General features: G+C 40.3%; 1 protein-coding gene across 1 annotated transcript in view; it reads left to right on the top strand.

Moving 5' to 3' along the window:
- Nucleotides 1-450: 450 nt before the first annotated feature.
- LOC115146928 (protein mono-ADP-ribosyltransferase PARP14-like) overlaps nt 451-16,292 on the top strand; it is a 36,654-nt gene continuing 20,812 nt past the window's right edge. The window contains exons 1-2 of the mRNA XM_065005037.1: nt 451-712; nt 877-989. Of these exons, the coding sequence (XP_064861109.1) occupies nt 514-712; nt 877-989 (312 nt within the window). The 5' untranslated portion in view covers nt 451-513. The remainder of the gene's footprint in view (nt 713-876; nt 990-16,292) is intronic.

Below are 16,292 nucleotides of genomic sequence, written 5' to 3' on the forward strand. Positions count from 1 at the left end.
TGTAAGGGCCCATGGAAAGAGAATGATTTACACACACACAGAGAGAGAGAAAGAGGATTCCCTCATTGCTCCAGCTCTCAGAAAATTCTAGCAAAGGCATTATCTGAGGCATAGTGTCATCTGCTGGTGAACATGTGTACCTTCCTCCTGTAAGGTCCTGTCCATTGGGACATCTTGTCTATGTCTGTCTGTGATCACGTTCACTCTCCCCAAGAGCATTAACTAACAATCATTATTTGTGTTAATGGTTACGCAGGTGAAAATATAATGAATATAAATCGTTTCCATTCGCCATTTTGTTTTAAACAACACGTTCTTAAGTTAAACACATTACTTGAGAAAGAATAGGTTAATAAGTTTATATCCCACTGCCTACTCATATAAGGCGCAGTTATGTGATCAGTAGGTCCACTGTACACACGATTTCCTCATCAACCGAGCCTGAAACGAAAGTGAAACAGTGGATGCAGTGATATAATAGGACGACGCGTTTCATACCCAAACAGTATTCGCATGAAGGGTGAAACGATGGATGAATATCCTTATCCCATCACTATTGACGTCAGTTGGACAAACTCTGTCTCTAAAGGGATACAGAACAAGCTTCAGATTTATTTTCAAAGTAAAAAGAAGTCGAGTGGAGGGGACTGCTTGGTGCACTACGAGGATCAACGCTCCACTAGAGCAACTGTTTATTTCAAATCTGAGGATGGTAAGCAGATCACCACGGATGACGATTTGTATCGTACAGTTGTCATTTTATAGCCTACTGTAGGATATCATAACAGTGAAATAGTGTTAACCATACAAATGTAAATATGTACAAGTGACTTCCAGTAAAGTGACGTGTGCATGATGTCGCATTTGTCTCCACAGTCAGGGAAAGCGTTCTATCGAGAGATAACCACGAAATTACTGTAGACAAGGAAACTGTGAAGTTGCGCTTGTCATCCTCGGTGGGAAATCTGAAAGAGGCTTGCACTCTGTCGGTGAGTAGTTCATGTCAGTGGTTCCCAAACCTTTTATAGTCCTGTACCCCTTCAAACATTCAACCTCCAGCTGAGGACCCCCTTTAGCACCAGGGTCAGCGCAATCTCAAATGCTGTTTTTTTTAAGTAAACCTGCCACACGCACACTATATGATACATAATAATAGGTGTGAGTTTTTGTCACAATCCGGCTCGTGGGAAGTGACAAAGAACTCTTAAAGGACCAGGGCACAAGTAATAATAAAATAATCAATAATTTTGCTCTTTATTTAACCATCTTAAAACCTTATTTGTTCATCGAACATTCGGAATAACTCACCACAGGTTAATGAGAAGGGTGTGCTTGAAAAGATGCAAATAACTCTGCAATGTTGGGTTGTATTGGAGAGAGTCTCAGTCTTAAATAATTTTCGACACAAAGTCTGTGCCTGTATTTAGTTTTCATGCTACCTAGGGCCGAGAATCAACTCTCACATAGGTACATGGTTGCAAAGTGCAGCAGTGTTTTAACAGCACAATTTGCCAAGGCAGGATACTCTGATCCAGAAATCTGGCATTGGCTTCTGATTAAATAAAATGTTCACAAAACCGCTTGTTGCAATTTCAATGAAAGCTCTCAGTTGTTTGTGCCATCAGTTTCGGGAAAGTACCTGTGTAATTGCGCACCCAACTCACCCAGTTGCTTCCCTATATCACATTTGACATTGTCCGTAAGCTTGAGTTTATTTGCATACAAAAAGTTATACAATGATGGAAAGACCTGTGTGTTGTCCTTGTTAATGCAGACAGAGAAGAGCTCCAATTTCTTAATCATAGCCTCAATTTTGTCCCGCACATTGAATATAGTTGCGGAGAGTCCCTGTAATCCTAGATTCTGCAGTGTACCCAAGTGGCGTCGGGAGCGACTGCTTGCACGCGCCTTACCACTGTTAGCAATTGGATATGTAGATGGGTGAGCCGGTCAAGGATCGATTCAGACTAAGTGGTAAATTTTATGACAAGTAAACAGTTTATTCAGAGTGAAAATATGTATTACAACGTAATTACGGCTCTTCCGTTAGTTCGTGTGGAACGGCAGGCAGAGAGAGCGTAAACAGTCAGCACAGCTCTTATATACGTCACAGAAAGTAGGTTGACCCTAGGAAGATCGGATCTCCGGATTGGTTCAGCTGGTTGTAGTCTGTAGTCTTCCGCCATTGGCTCAGTTGTCTGTCCATCATCGTAGGATCTTCTTCGGGCACACAGTGTTCGGTTAAAAAAAGGAGATTATGTGTGTAATGTGGGAGCTATCCTGTAGGGGACCCCACAGGCTTTACTGTGAGTTGTAGCCATGTAATTAGCAGTAAGTTAGTCACCTGCATACGAAATAGCAATTCCTTACAAAACCCTCTCTTCACGTCTCACCAGAGACGTGACACAACCTAACTGGATCCAGACACAAAGAGAAACTTCTCCCAAAAGGACTATGAAATAAGGCACGGTATTAAACAGAAATAGATATTTATGTATTACCATCATGTTCTCCATTCAATCCCACTATGTACTAAGTTGGCTACCAGCCACCTAGGAACTTACAACCCTCATTTAACAGAGCGGAGAACAGCTCAAAATAAAAGTAAAATGATTGTCCACATTAGCCCACTTTTTCCAGCAGGAAAAAGTTTCTGATACCCTCTCTTCACATCTCCTAAGAGATGTGATATAGTCCAGATACATTACTCCAAGCAAAAACGAAGACATAATCCAAAAAGGAAAAATATCCTAAACTAGGTATGTCTATCCGGAAATGGCCTACAAAGAAAAATATTTTCCCCCTCTTCCCATCCCAGATGGGACACGACATACAATGGAGAAGCTTAATCAATAAAAGCAACTGGATCCCCCTCCTAAAATTGCTGCAAAAACTGAAAGATGGGTCTCATGCTCCATACCGTTATCTCGCACCTGGCTCCTGTTATCTAACCAAAAAGACCGCTTGTTCTCGCAACCCCACGCTCTGAATGTGCCCTCCCTTCTGTATTTTTCCAGCATGAGAAAGTTCCATGGCCCTGATACTTTTAAGAATGGTTCAAATCAGCTAGGTAGCATAACACATACATACATCCACACAAGGCAACAGCAGATAATATTCAATCATATATATGGTAATGGCTATAATGTAAAATAACCCCAAGGGTGTGAACAAAAACTCAGCAATGAATCATATAACAGTTACAAAGTGTAAACTACCTTCATGTCAAAAGAGAACAGCTCATTCAAAAACAGAACAAAAGAAAATAGTGTGAAATTTAGGTCCCCCTTTTGACACCAGCTAGGGTGTCACTCAACTATCCTTTATTTCAGCAGTCATAGCATTTCATGAAAATAATAAAAAGTTTATTACTAATAACAAGTTATATATGCCTTTGTTGTATGCCCTTGTTCCCCCCAAGGGTGTCACTTATCAAAAACAGGATAAAACTTTATTGCTATTGACATGTAAGATGTAGGATAAAACTTTGGTCATGGAAAACAGAGTAAAGAATTATTAGAAACCATCTGGTCCTCTCAGCTACTTCTATCCTGTACCAGGTGGGCTCCTTGCCACCCAGGGACTCCAAACCATGTGTCATCATCAGTCAATCCCATCCTCCCCTGAAAGCATGCTTCCGTATCAGCATCGCCAACTGGAGCATCAAGCAAAGGCATCATGCCTGAAGCCCTCACCACATCTGTAACAGACTTGTCAAAACACAGTATGATGCGAGCAGCACATCACATCAATAACAAATAATACAAGAATTAGGGTCAGAAATCCAGTAACCATCATACCAGTGTACTTACCAAACCAGGCCAAGAGAACAGACTCCTCCACCCCCCCCGTGGACCTCATCTTAGCAGACAGTGCATCAACCCCGCCTTAGATTGTGAAGTTTAAAAACTATCATCTGGACTGGTATTAGGAATATACGTGCAACATTGTTTACCGAACATCTTGCAGACGTCCCCCTGACTGGCAAGAAGCATATCCAAGGCAAGTCTATTCTGTCTGGAAACCCCAAATGTGGCCTCAAGCTGTTCAGACATACTAGTGAGTGCATCACGGGAGTAATTCACAAAACGCTGTTGATTATAGTAGATATAATTAATCCATGCAGTCTGTCCAGCATCCACCATGGCTGGACCCATAGTAGGTAGTAAGTGCCAGAGTCCATCATTCCTACCCAAGGCCTGAAACTCATGAGGAATCCCCACTGGCACTCCCAACAGGTTAGTGTATGTCAACTACATCCTCTGTCCATGGAGCACTACTACATCTGTCTCCCATGGATGGAATGTTTTCAGGTCCCCTGGTTACAGAACTCAGCAGCTGTTCAGCAACAACATCAACAATGGTCCGTGGAATTATCAAACTGGTCAGACCACACGTACCTTGCCATTCTCCTCTAAGAATGGGTCTCAGCCTCTTTTGGCTCCACTCATCCAACATACATCAGCCAGACCACTAGTTTGGTTTAGGCCTGTAACTGGCCAAGTGGAATTAATGGTTATGTTACTCCTGCAATCAGCTTCAGGCAATCTCCCATAATCAATGCCATTACCTGTACCCGTGATGCACTCGTAATTGCCCCCATATGCCTCAACACCCCAAGAGGCCCGATGAGGAGGTACTGCAGGAAACACAAGGCTCAAAGAGGAACAGAGGGTTGAATTGGGCTTAACCTGGTAAAAACTTCTCAAAATACACAACCACCCCTCTCCTTCTCCTACAGCAAATGGGTGTGTAGCCAGAACAGGTCTATCATGACTACAAATAATACAGTCCTTTCTTCTCAGGGTTTTAGCTGTGTACCTCATATAAGACAGCCACAAATTGTCCCTACTATCAAAACCAGTCTCAGTTTCTAATTGATCAATAGCCGAATAGTCTCTAACATTAATTACCTGAATGGTATTTCTAACACAGTGGTGGTAGAGGAGTGTGTCCGGTTACCTCTGGTCTTGGCAGTACCTTGATAGAAAACACACCCATCATGTCTGTCCTCGTCCTTTGTAGTCCGAGGGTGTGAGTGCCTGTATCAGAGAGCTTAATAGTTTTGATGGTTAGTAGGATTTCATCACCTTTACAAAGTTCAACATTGCTCCCAGGTTTCCCCATATCATGGAAAACCTATCCACCCTTGTGGGATCCTCCATGCTATAAGGATACCCTCTTCTCCAATCCCAGAACTGTCCGAAGTCGGTTACCGTGTAATCTCTATTCTAACTTCTTATCTACCCAGATCTAGGGATCTCTTATGCTTATTTTGGAACAAAATACACATCACTTAGCCAGAGCCAGACACATCTTCACCTCTATGAACAAAAACAGGGGTGATAGGACAGGTAGGGTTACTTCATTCGAGAGTTGGCCCCCGGAATTCTGTTAATTCCAGTTCTTCTCCCGAACTCTGTTTATTGTCCGACAGTGAAAAAATGTCTTACCCTTCCGCCGTGCGATATGAATCTGGGTAGCTCTTTCAGCTAGCTGTCACCAGGGGTCTTCTATGGTCCCCAAGCCTCTGGGACTGGATTGAGTGACTTCACCTGTAGTTCACCTGTAATGCATAAAATCCTGGACATACAGGCTTGGTTAACAAACAATTTCTCATATGTTTTATCTGATTATATCTTTAACTTCTATTCCCAATTGTTAGCTTACATTTTTTTTTTTAGTTTCCTATCCAATAAGCCCCATCCTATCCTAGACCACAATTTACCCATCCCCCTTTTGATACCTGACTCTGCCCAGGTATCAACCTTACCTACTCTAAATAATGACTTAGGTAAGATTAGTATATTATCTTTATGTCTGACATCATGAAGGAGCCCCTTTTAGTTTTCCACATGTCCAATTCTCCCTTGGGCGTCAATCCAGTACCAATTCCCTGTCAAGTTTCTTATCTACTTAAGAACTATCTGCGCTACTTATATATTTTCTTAAATATATATTTACCAATTTAAACCTTTTCTCTCATATTTCTCAAATACCACTAAGCTTCTAACTGTTTGACTTTATCCAAAATCATGTCTATGAGTGTCAATCTCTAAAGTCCTTACATTTCCTTAATCAACCTAACAATAATCCTAAATCATCACAGATGTCCTATATACCTGTTAAATTTAATACTATTTTTTTTTTTTAAACCCCTAATGGTAAAAAAAAAAATTCAAAACAAATTGCTTATCATATCAAAATCCTTCCTTCAAGGACTCTCAGTATTCTATCTGACAATAACATGAATTTAATATATGTTGCAGAGTGCAGAATTCCTTGTCTACAGTGATTTATCACCCCTAAGAACTGAAACTTATTTTTCTATGTAATTCCCTGCCCTATTGGCTTAATATATATCCTATCCTAACCTCCTAACCTAAACTCCTTTATAATGAATTTACCTTAAAACTAGTACTCAATATGACCACATTCATTATACCAATGACTCTCCCCCAAGGCTGATCAGACCTTAGAAGACAGTGATGATAAGGTCCATGAGTCAACCCACCCTTTTATAGTCAAGTTCTATACTACACTAGACATATTAAAGAACCCTTTATCCTTAAAATCCAAATTCACTTGTGTAATTTAAAACTCATAAAATAAAAACTCATAAAGTTCCATATTTGAGCGTGTCTCTTTAAAATACCTTTGCACCAAAACAAATAGTCCTAACAAATGTTTTATGTGTATATATTTGCAAACCTTAATGATTAATCAAAACTTCCAGGCCTTTCCAATTTGGTCGTTTATGGCCTCATTCTCCCCAAGATTATAATCCCTGATATTTAATAAAAAATAACGTATTTTCCCTTGGCTCCTTCAACTCACATTTACATCTCAATAAAACAAAACACCATCTGCGTGTTCCTCAAGGAAAAACAACTTGCCCCTGTTACGTATGTCTACGTATCAAGGGAAATGTACAAATAACCAAATTCAACCTCGCTAGTTTACCGAAACATGTACAATTATGTTTTACCATAGAGGTTGCTTTTCACCATTAATACCCTGACACCGTTCCACATAATGGAAACAGTGCTCAAATTCACTGGTGCTATTCAAACGATCAAACCAAGAATCAACAACCATCAGAATCCACCATCACGATGTTTTATGACTCAGACATCCAATCCCTCTCTCTCACGGCCCAATTACAGTCCAAATAAACGCCACAAATCAATGATACCCACCCAGCGAATCAGCTGCTAGTTTTTAGCATCTTTCCTGACGATTTACATACTCCTTTTAAAGGACACTAACCATTTTCTCTGTCACCCCCAGTCAAGACATCATTTCCGTGGCGACGGAAACCTCGCGAGTGATGTCATCAACAAGCGCTCAATCTTGACTTATTTCGCAACGATTTTCAACTCATTGTAAATAATGGTTGGCTGTCTGCAACAACAGTATTTCGGGTTCGATAAACCAAACCTAATTTATCACATCTGTTGAATCCTGATTTAGAGTTTACAACATCAATCAACATCTCTCAATTCGCTAATCTTATAAAAACATTTCGATGGACACAAATCTATCGTAATTGTTCCCTCGTTATTATTCAGAATTAATTTGATTCAAGTCACTGTCTTCTCTATTGATACAGTAATTTAAATACGACCCAATTCTCAATACATTATTCCAGCAGATCATCTAGTGAACAGACATCGTCTTGCATCGGAATTCGCTTCGTTATTATTTTAAATTGAAATAGTCTATCAATTTAACCTAAACAATCTATTGAAAACGTTCAATTTATCTCTTATACAAACACTAGCGACCATAACTTTCCAGGCAATCATTCAAATAGATTATTTACAATCAAAAACTCTGAATTCAGCCAGCGCCATGACTGGGAATGGAACTCGGGCCTCCCGCGTGGCAGGCGAGAATTCTACCACTGAACCTCCAATGCTATTGTGAATATCTAAAATTACTCCGGATATAAACCCCATTTACAAAGTAAAATCTAAACAAGTCATTATCGGTAATTCCCAGAAAAATAATAGCCCAATTTTAATAGTACGAACGTTACTCCAGCTATGATTCTCAAATTCCGAATTGCACATATTAGCAATCAAAGAATAAAATCGACACTAATGACTAGGAAACAGATGCGCCTTTTAATTGAAAGTAGATTGTTTACTTATGCAACGTATTTCAGTTACTTTACTACTTCACATTAATCACGCAATGATAATTAGTTTGATGGAAAACCTTAGGCTTTGTACAACATTATAAATTACATCGAGCATCCCTCGAATTCTCTAACTTTATGGAAAACAGTTTATTCAATAAATCCCGCAACTTCTCTCATACTGGGAAGAAAAATTATTACATGTTCAGACTTTAAGGGCAGTTTAATTTAACATGTTTCACCCAGACGGAGATAATCCAATATGCGTTCTATAGTTACATCGTTAGGGTAAGATAACCAGAAGTGGACACTCTAATCAGTTTCTAGAGCTCAATTTCCCAGATTTTGTAGATTATTTTAATAGTGCTTAAAAACTTCATCTTTACTATAACTTTCTCTGCAAAACAACCAGTTCAATTACAACCAAAAACTCAGATATATATAACTATTCTTTACACCTCAGCTGGGAACCGAACCCCGGCCTCCCACGTGGCAGGCGAGAATTCTACCACTGAACCACCAATGCTTATGGAACTGAGATTCTCCGCAAATAGACCCAATTTTCAGTTATCTGCATTTGTTACTCCGGCATCTGAACAACAGAAAACAGCACCAACCTAAACGCCCAAAGTTTTCCCTCAATCAGGATTCTCATCAATCTCGCTCCCTTCGTATCTGACCCCTCTTTCTTAAATACGTGATTTTTGTTCTTTTCTGCCTCTTTCTCTCTATGTAACAACCAACAATCTTAATGGAAACAATTACAACCACCTTGCATTTTAATATAAACAGTTACAAATAGACAAAACATACAATTACAGGTTATATCTCTGACCTCTATTAATTCGACCCCTATCAGACCGAGCTAAGCGGATTTACTGGATAGAATTCAACTCTAGAATCCAATTCTATCCCCTACTGATCCCTATCGAATTGAACCCCTATCAGAATTAATACACGTTAATACACGATCTCTCTGACCCCTGAAAGCCGACCCCTATCGGCGAATCTCTTATCAGTCTAGCCTCGACCGGTTCCCGGGACAAAATTGCAATTTCTCCCCTCGGCGTTAGGTTTAATGAATAGTAGTTAACTATCCCCTGACTGATCTCTATTCCCGACTCTTATCAGTGAATTTCTCAGACTAGCCTCTACCGGTACACAGGACAAAATTTAAATTTCTCCCCCTCGGCGTTAGGTTTCTGACTGATCTCTATTCCCAATCCCTATCGCACTAACCCCTATCAGCATTGATGCGCATGTCCAACCCCTATCAGAACTGAATTTATATATGTCCGATCCCTATTGGAACTTTTTAGGCCTTTAATTGATCTCTCATCATTGAAAGCTATCAGACTGTGACTGATATCTCATCAGTGATTCATATCACACCAGCCGTCGCTGGCTTGTTTCTACATATCTTCACTACACTGTTCTTTTCGACTCGTCAGCAAATTATAAATTTACACAAGAATTCATACTTACTCGGAAATACTGATCAAAATTTAGGCAGACTATACGACAATATGCAAAGTTTGATTTAACAGGTTTTGCTTACCTTATTTATGGTGCACCTTTAGATCAGTTTCCCGAGTTGAGTAGAATTGTTGTCCACCCCCCCCCCGAGAATCAAATCACCCGTCCTTCTCGGATCTTCCTCTCCACGCGCTCACCCCTCTCTCACATCCAATCTGCTCGCTTCGACTGGACCGTTAGTTAACCATCCTCTGCGTACCATTTTTGTTAGCAATTGGATATGTAGATGGGTGAGCCGGTCAAGGATCGATTCAGACTAAGTGGTAAATTTTATGACAAGTAAACAGTTTATTCAGAGTGAAAATATGTATTACAACGTAATTACGGCTCTTCCGTTAGTTCGTGTGGAACGGCAGGCAGAGAGAGCGTAAACAGTCAGCACAGCTCTTATATACGTCACAGAAAGTAGGTTGACCCTAGGAAGATCGGATCTCCGGATTGGTTCAGCTGGTTGTAGTCTGTAGTCTTCCGCCATTGGCTCAGTTGTCTGTCCATCATCGTAGGATCTTCTTCGGGCACACAGTGTTCGGTTAAAAAAAGGAGATTATGTGTGTAATGTGGGAGCTATCCTGTAGGGGACCCCACAGGCTTTACTGTGAGTTGTAGCCATGTAATTAGCAGTAAGTTAGTCACCTGCATACGAAATAGCAATTCCTTACACCACTCCACTATGTCTCCCTGTCATGGCTTTTGCGCCATCAGTACAGATTCCAACATGAGCAGCAGCTTCGTTTGGCTTCCATGAGTGGAATTCCAACGAGAGAGTAACGGTTAATGTGATTGAATGTTAATTATTTCACTAGGCTACTTGTATTTGACATTGTGTTGTTATTTTGCTGAACAATAGACGGTTTAATTTTATTTTTGGCAGTGAAACGAGTCACTTAGGCGAGAGAAAAAAACTCACCCAAATGTATAGCTCCATTGGAAAATATAAATGGACTGTTTGAAAATGTAAAAAATAAAGTAAAAAAATATTAAATTAAAAAAAGATGTGTGTGTGTATGTCTGTATATATATATACAGTGGGGCAAAAAAGGTATTTAATCAGCCACCAATTGTGCAAGTTCTCCCACTTAAAAAGATGAGAGAGGCCTGTAATTTTCATCATAGGTACACTTCAACTATGACAGACAAAATGAGGAAAAAAAATCCAGAAAATCACATTGTAGGATTTTTAATGAATTTATTTGCAAATTATGGTGGAAAATAAGTATTTGGTCACCTACAAACAAGGAAGATTTCTGGCTCTCACAGACCTGTAACTTCTTCTTTAAGAGGCTCCTTTGTCCTCCACTCTTTACCTGTATTAATGGCACCTGTTTGAACTTGTTATCAGTATAAAAGACACCTGTCCACAACCTCAAACAGTCACACTCCAAACTCCACTATGGCCAAAACCAAAGAGCTGTCAAAGGACACCAGAAACAAAATTGTAGACCTGCACCAGGCTGGGAAGACTGAATCTGCAATAGGTAAGCAGCTTGGTTTGAAGAAATCAACTGTGGGAGCAATTATTAGGAAATGGAAGACATACAAGACCACTGATAATCTCCCTCGATCTGGGGCTCCACGTAAGATCTCACCCCGTGTGGTCAAAATCATCACAAGAACGGTGAGCAAAAATCCCAGAACCACACGGGGGGACCTAGTGAATGACCTGCAGAGAGCTGGGACCAAAGTAACAAAGCCTACCATGAGTAACACACTACGCCGCCAGGGACTCAAATCCTGCAGTGCCAGACGTGTCCCCCTGCTTAAGCCAGTACATGTCCAGGCCCGTCTGAAGTTTGCTTGAGAGCATTTGGATGATCCAGAAGAAGATTGGGAGAATGTCATATGGTCAGATGAAACCAAAATATAACTTTTTGGTAAAAACTCAACTCGTCGTGTTTGGAGGACAAAGAATGCTGAGTTGCAATCCAAAGAACACCATACCTACTGTGAAGCATGGGGGTGGAAACATCATGCTTTGGGGCTGTTTTTCTGCAAAGGGACCAGGACGACTGATCCGTGTAAAGGAAAGAATGAATGGGGCCATGTATCGTAAGATTTTGAGTGAAAACCTCCTTCCATCAGCAAGGGCATTGAAGATGAAACGTGGCTGGGTCTTTCAGCATGACAATGATCCCAAAAACACCGCTCGGGCAACGAAGGAGTGTCTTCGTAAGAAGCATTTCAAGGTCCTGGAGTGGCCTAGCCAGTCTCCAGATCTCAACCCCATAGAAAATCTTTGGAGGGAGTTGAAAGTCTGTGGTGCCCAGCAACAGCCCCAAAACATCACTGCTCTAGAGGAGATCTGCATGGAGGAATGAGCCAAAATACCAGCAACAGTGTGTGAAAACCTTGACCTCTGTTATTGCCAACAAAGGGTAAAAAACAAAGTATTGAGATAAACTTTTGTTATTGACCAAATACTTATTTCCACCATAATTTGCAAATAAATTAATTACAATTCCTAAAAAAAAAATCATCTAATTTTGTCTGTCATAGTTGAAGTGTACCTATGATGAAAATTACAGGCATCTCTCATCTTTTTAAGTGGGAGAACTTGCACAATTGGTGGCTGACTAAATACTTTTTTGCCCCACTGTATATACTGTATATATATACAGTGGGGAGAACAACTATTTGATACACTGACGATTTTGTAGGTTTTCCTACTTACAAAGCATGTAGAGGTCTGTAATTTTTATCATAGGTACACTTCAACTGTGAGTGATGGAATCGAAAACAAAAATCCAGAAAATCACATTGTATGATTTTTAAGTAATTAATTTGCATCTTATTGCATGACATAAGTATTTGCTCACCTACCAACCAGTAAGAATTCCGGCTCTCATAGACCTGTTAGTTTTTCTTTAAGAATCCTGCCTGTTCTCCACTCATTACCTGTATTAACTGCACCTGTTTGAACTCGTTACCTGTATAAAAGACACCTGTCCACAGATTCAATCAAACAGACTCCAACCTCTCCACAATGGCCAAGACCAGAGAGCTGTGTAAGGATATCAGAGATAAAATTGTAGACCTGCACAAGACTGGGGTGGGCTACAGGACAATAGGCAAGCAGCTTGGTGAGAAGGCAACAACTGTTGGCGCAATTATTAGAAAATGGAAGAAGTTCAAGATGACGGTCAATAACCATCGGTCTGGGGCTCCATGCAAGATCTCACCTCGTGGGGCATCAATGATCATGAGGAAGGGGAGCGAGCATACCAGAACTACACGGCAGGACCTGGTCAATGACCTGAAGAGAGCTGGGAGCACAGTCTCAAAGAAAACCATTAGTAACACACTACACCGTCATGGATTAAAATCCTGCAACGCACGCAAGGTCCCCCTGCTCAAGCCAGCACATGTCCAGACCTGTCTGAAGTTTGCCAATGACCATCTGGATGATCCAGAGGAGGAATGGGAGAAGGTCATGTGATCTGATGAGACAAAAATATAGCTTTTTGGTCTAAACTCCACTCGCTGGGTTTGGAAGAAGAAGGATGAGTACAACCCCAAGAACACCATCCCAACCGTAAAGCATGGAGGTGGAAACATCATTCTTTGGGGATGCTTTTCTGCAATGGGGACAGGACGACTGCACCGTATTGAGGGGAGGATGGATGGGGCCATGTATCGCGAGATCTTGGCCAACATCTCCTTCCCTCAGTAAGAGCATTGAAGATGGGTCGTGGCTCCGTAAGGAGCATCTCAAGGTCCTGGAGTGGCCTAGCCAGTCTACAGACCTGAACCCAATAGAAAATCTTTGGAGGGAGCTGAAAGTCCGTATTGCCCAGCGACAGCCCCCGAAACCTGAAGGATCTGGAGAAGGTCTGTATGGGGGAGTGGGCCAAAATCCCTGCTGCAGTGTGTGCAAACCTGGTGAAGAACTAGAGGAAACGTATGATCTCTGTAATTGCAAACAAAGGTTTCTGTACCAAATATTAAGTTCTGCTTTTCTGATGTAACAAATACTTATGTCATGCAATAAAATGCAAATTAATTACTTAAAAATCATGCAATGTGATTTTCTCGATTTTTGTTTTGGATTCCATCTCACACATTTGAAGTGTAACTATGATAAAAATTATAGACCTCTACATGCTTTGTAAGTAGGAAAACCTGCAAAATCGGCAGTGTATCAAATACTTGTTCAAGCTCCAAACTGCATTTCAATCATTTTTTATCTCAATCAGTTTCATGGGAATATGCATTAAGATCTTCTTGAATTACTGTTTCGTGAGCGAATTAGAAACGATGATGTTACATACTATTTGCCTTGTATTTTGTTTCAATCAAAGCATAGGCTGTTTCCTGCTTGGTGGCGTGAGCTGTTGAGTTTTGGCCTCATTAGAACTAAAAACATTGACATTTAGCTTCACTGAGCATCCCAAAAGAAATGACTGAGGTGTTTATGGTGTAATAGTAATTTAGTCCAACTACTAATCCTAGAGTATAACTGACCCCCAAAAATGGAGGAGGCAGGTGGCAGCGGGAGGAGGTAGGGAACTGGTCTGTCTGCCCCATATAAAGGATCAAAACTGGCGGAGGAATAAAAATAGCATAAATAGGAAAGTATACCAGTTTCATTTGAGGACCATAATGTGCCATACAGATTGACAACTGTGCCATACAGATAGCAAAATAGTTGGAAAGAGATTTTTGATGTACTGATTCCATGGTATTTGAGTTGATATAAAAAAAACAAGATTCAAGACTTCGTGCTTTTCCGATAAAATGATTATATAGAATTTTTGCCACCATCAAAATGTTGAAAAATTGGGGCATAAAATCATCGAAGCTCTGCAGATTTTGTTGTGAGGATACAGAATCAGTAGACCATTTATTTTGGTATTGCCCACAGGTAGCCTGCTTCTGGTCTCGTGTTCAGGAATGTCTGAAAATGCAATCTGTGGCATTGATCTAAAATTGACCCTAGCAAAAGTACTGTTAGGAGATCTGGAGAGACCGGGTCAGTCAATTACTAATACTTTTAGTAAAAGTATTTATCTTCAACTCGCAATGAGTTTATTCTATTCCATTAGATAGATTGATATTGTACGTTAAACATCACAGAATAGTTGACAGATAGTCAAAATAAAACATAATAATAAGTAAGTTTATGATACTGAGGGGCAGTGTTTTTACAGCTAATGTTGGTTTGCCTGAGGCTCATGCCATGCAAGTGTTTGTTCACATGCATATACACACATTCTCATTCAAATAAACACATACAAGAACATGCCCATACATGTAATAGTGCCAGATGGAGCATGAAAATGTGAAGAAAAACGATATATGTATGAAAAAATAAAATGTGAATCACATTTTTATTTGGCGTATCCCTGACGGCACATACCTCTGGGGGTAAAAAGTTCATTCGAGTTGCCTCTTCATTAATTCATCTGCCCCCCTTCCCCCTTCATAAATAACATAATGTAAAAAAGTAGATTTTCAGCCCAGGCCTGATATTCTAACATGCTGACCAGTCTGACTGCCCATCCGCATGCTGATTTTTGTCCACCCACATCAGACGCGATCAGGACATGCAGGTTGAAATATCAAAACGAACTCTGAACCAACCATATTAATTTGGGGGCAGGTCGAAAAGCATTAAACATTTATGGCAATTTAGCTAGCTAACTTGCTGTTGCTAGTTAATTTGTCCTTGGATTTAAACATTGGGTTGTTATTTTACCTGAAATGCACAAGGTCCTCCACTCCGACAATTAATTCACAGATAAAAGGGTAAACTGAGTTTGTTTCTAGTAATCTCTCCTCCTTCTTCTTTGGACTTTATATGGCAGTTGGCAACCAACTTTAATGTAGGAGAATATAACACATTGGATCTGGTAAAATATAATACAAACAAAAAAACATATGTTTTCTATTTTTTTCCCCAATCATCTTTGAAATGCAAGAGAAAGGTCATACATTCAAATATCATTTTAGGTGTAACTTAGATGTTGTCCACAAGATGGCAGCTGTGTGTGTGCAAAGTTTCAGACTGATCCAGTGAAGAATTACATTACTACAAAACATTTTGTATGAAGTCTGCCAGGAGTTTGCCTAAATGTGCCGAATTGGTACATTTATACATTTTCAAGTACATAACTATAGAGAACATGCAAAAATGCTATTGTAATAAAAAAGTTTACACACTCCCAGGAATGTCATACATGATGGATCATTAGCTTCCCTACAGAAAATACACTAAGCTTCCCACATCTAGATAGCCGGGCGGGGGATGTGAAGCCCGAGACAGCAGTGGTGTCAAACTGTAGAACCAGTTCCTACATTTGAAAATAAAGGTTTAGGGATACCAATCCCATAGTGGATAACGTGCATTACCACCACCAACTGGACTGGAGTCTGGACCTCAGTTCATCTTTCAATCACCCACGTGGGTATAGGCTCCTAAAAATCAATAAGGAGATGGGGGAGGCGGGACTTCCAGCACGTCAAGTGTCACAAATAGAACCAAGTTATATTTTAGCGCCTGTCTACGCAGCCACTTGTGAGTAGTGTGGGTGCAATGATTGAATAACATGTATGTGTACATTTATTTTGCAAAGCTTGCGCACGCTACTCGAGCCGTGTGGTCAGCATGTAACATGCT

The sequence above is a fragment of the Oncorhynchus nerka genome, linkage group LG19, assembly GCF_034236695.1.
Source record: "Oncorhynchus nerka isolate Pitt River linkage group LG19, Oner_Uvic_2.0, whole genome shotgun sequence".
Classification (NCBI taxonomy): domain Eukaryota; kingdom Metazoa; phylum Chordata; class Actinopteri; order Salmoniformes; family Salmonidae; genus Oncorhynchus; species Oncorhynchus nerka.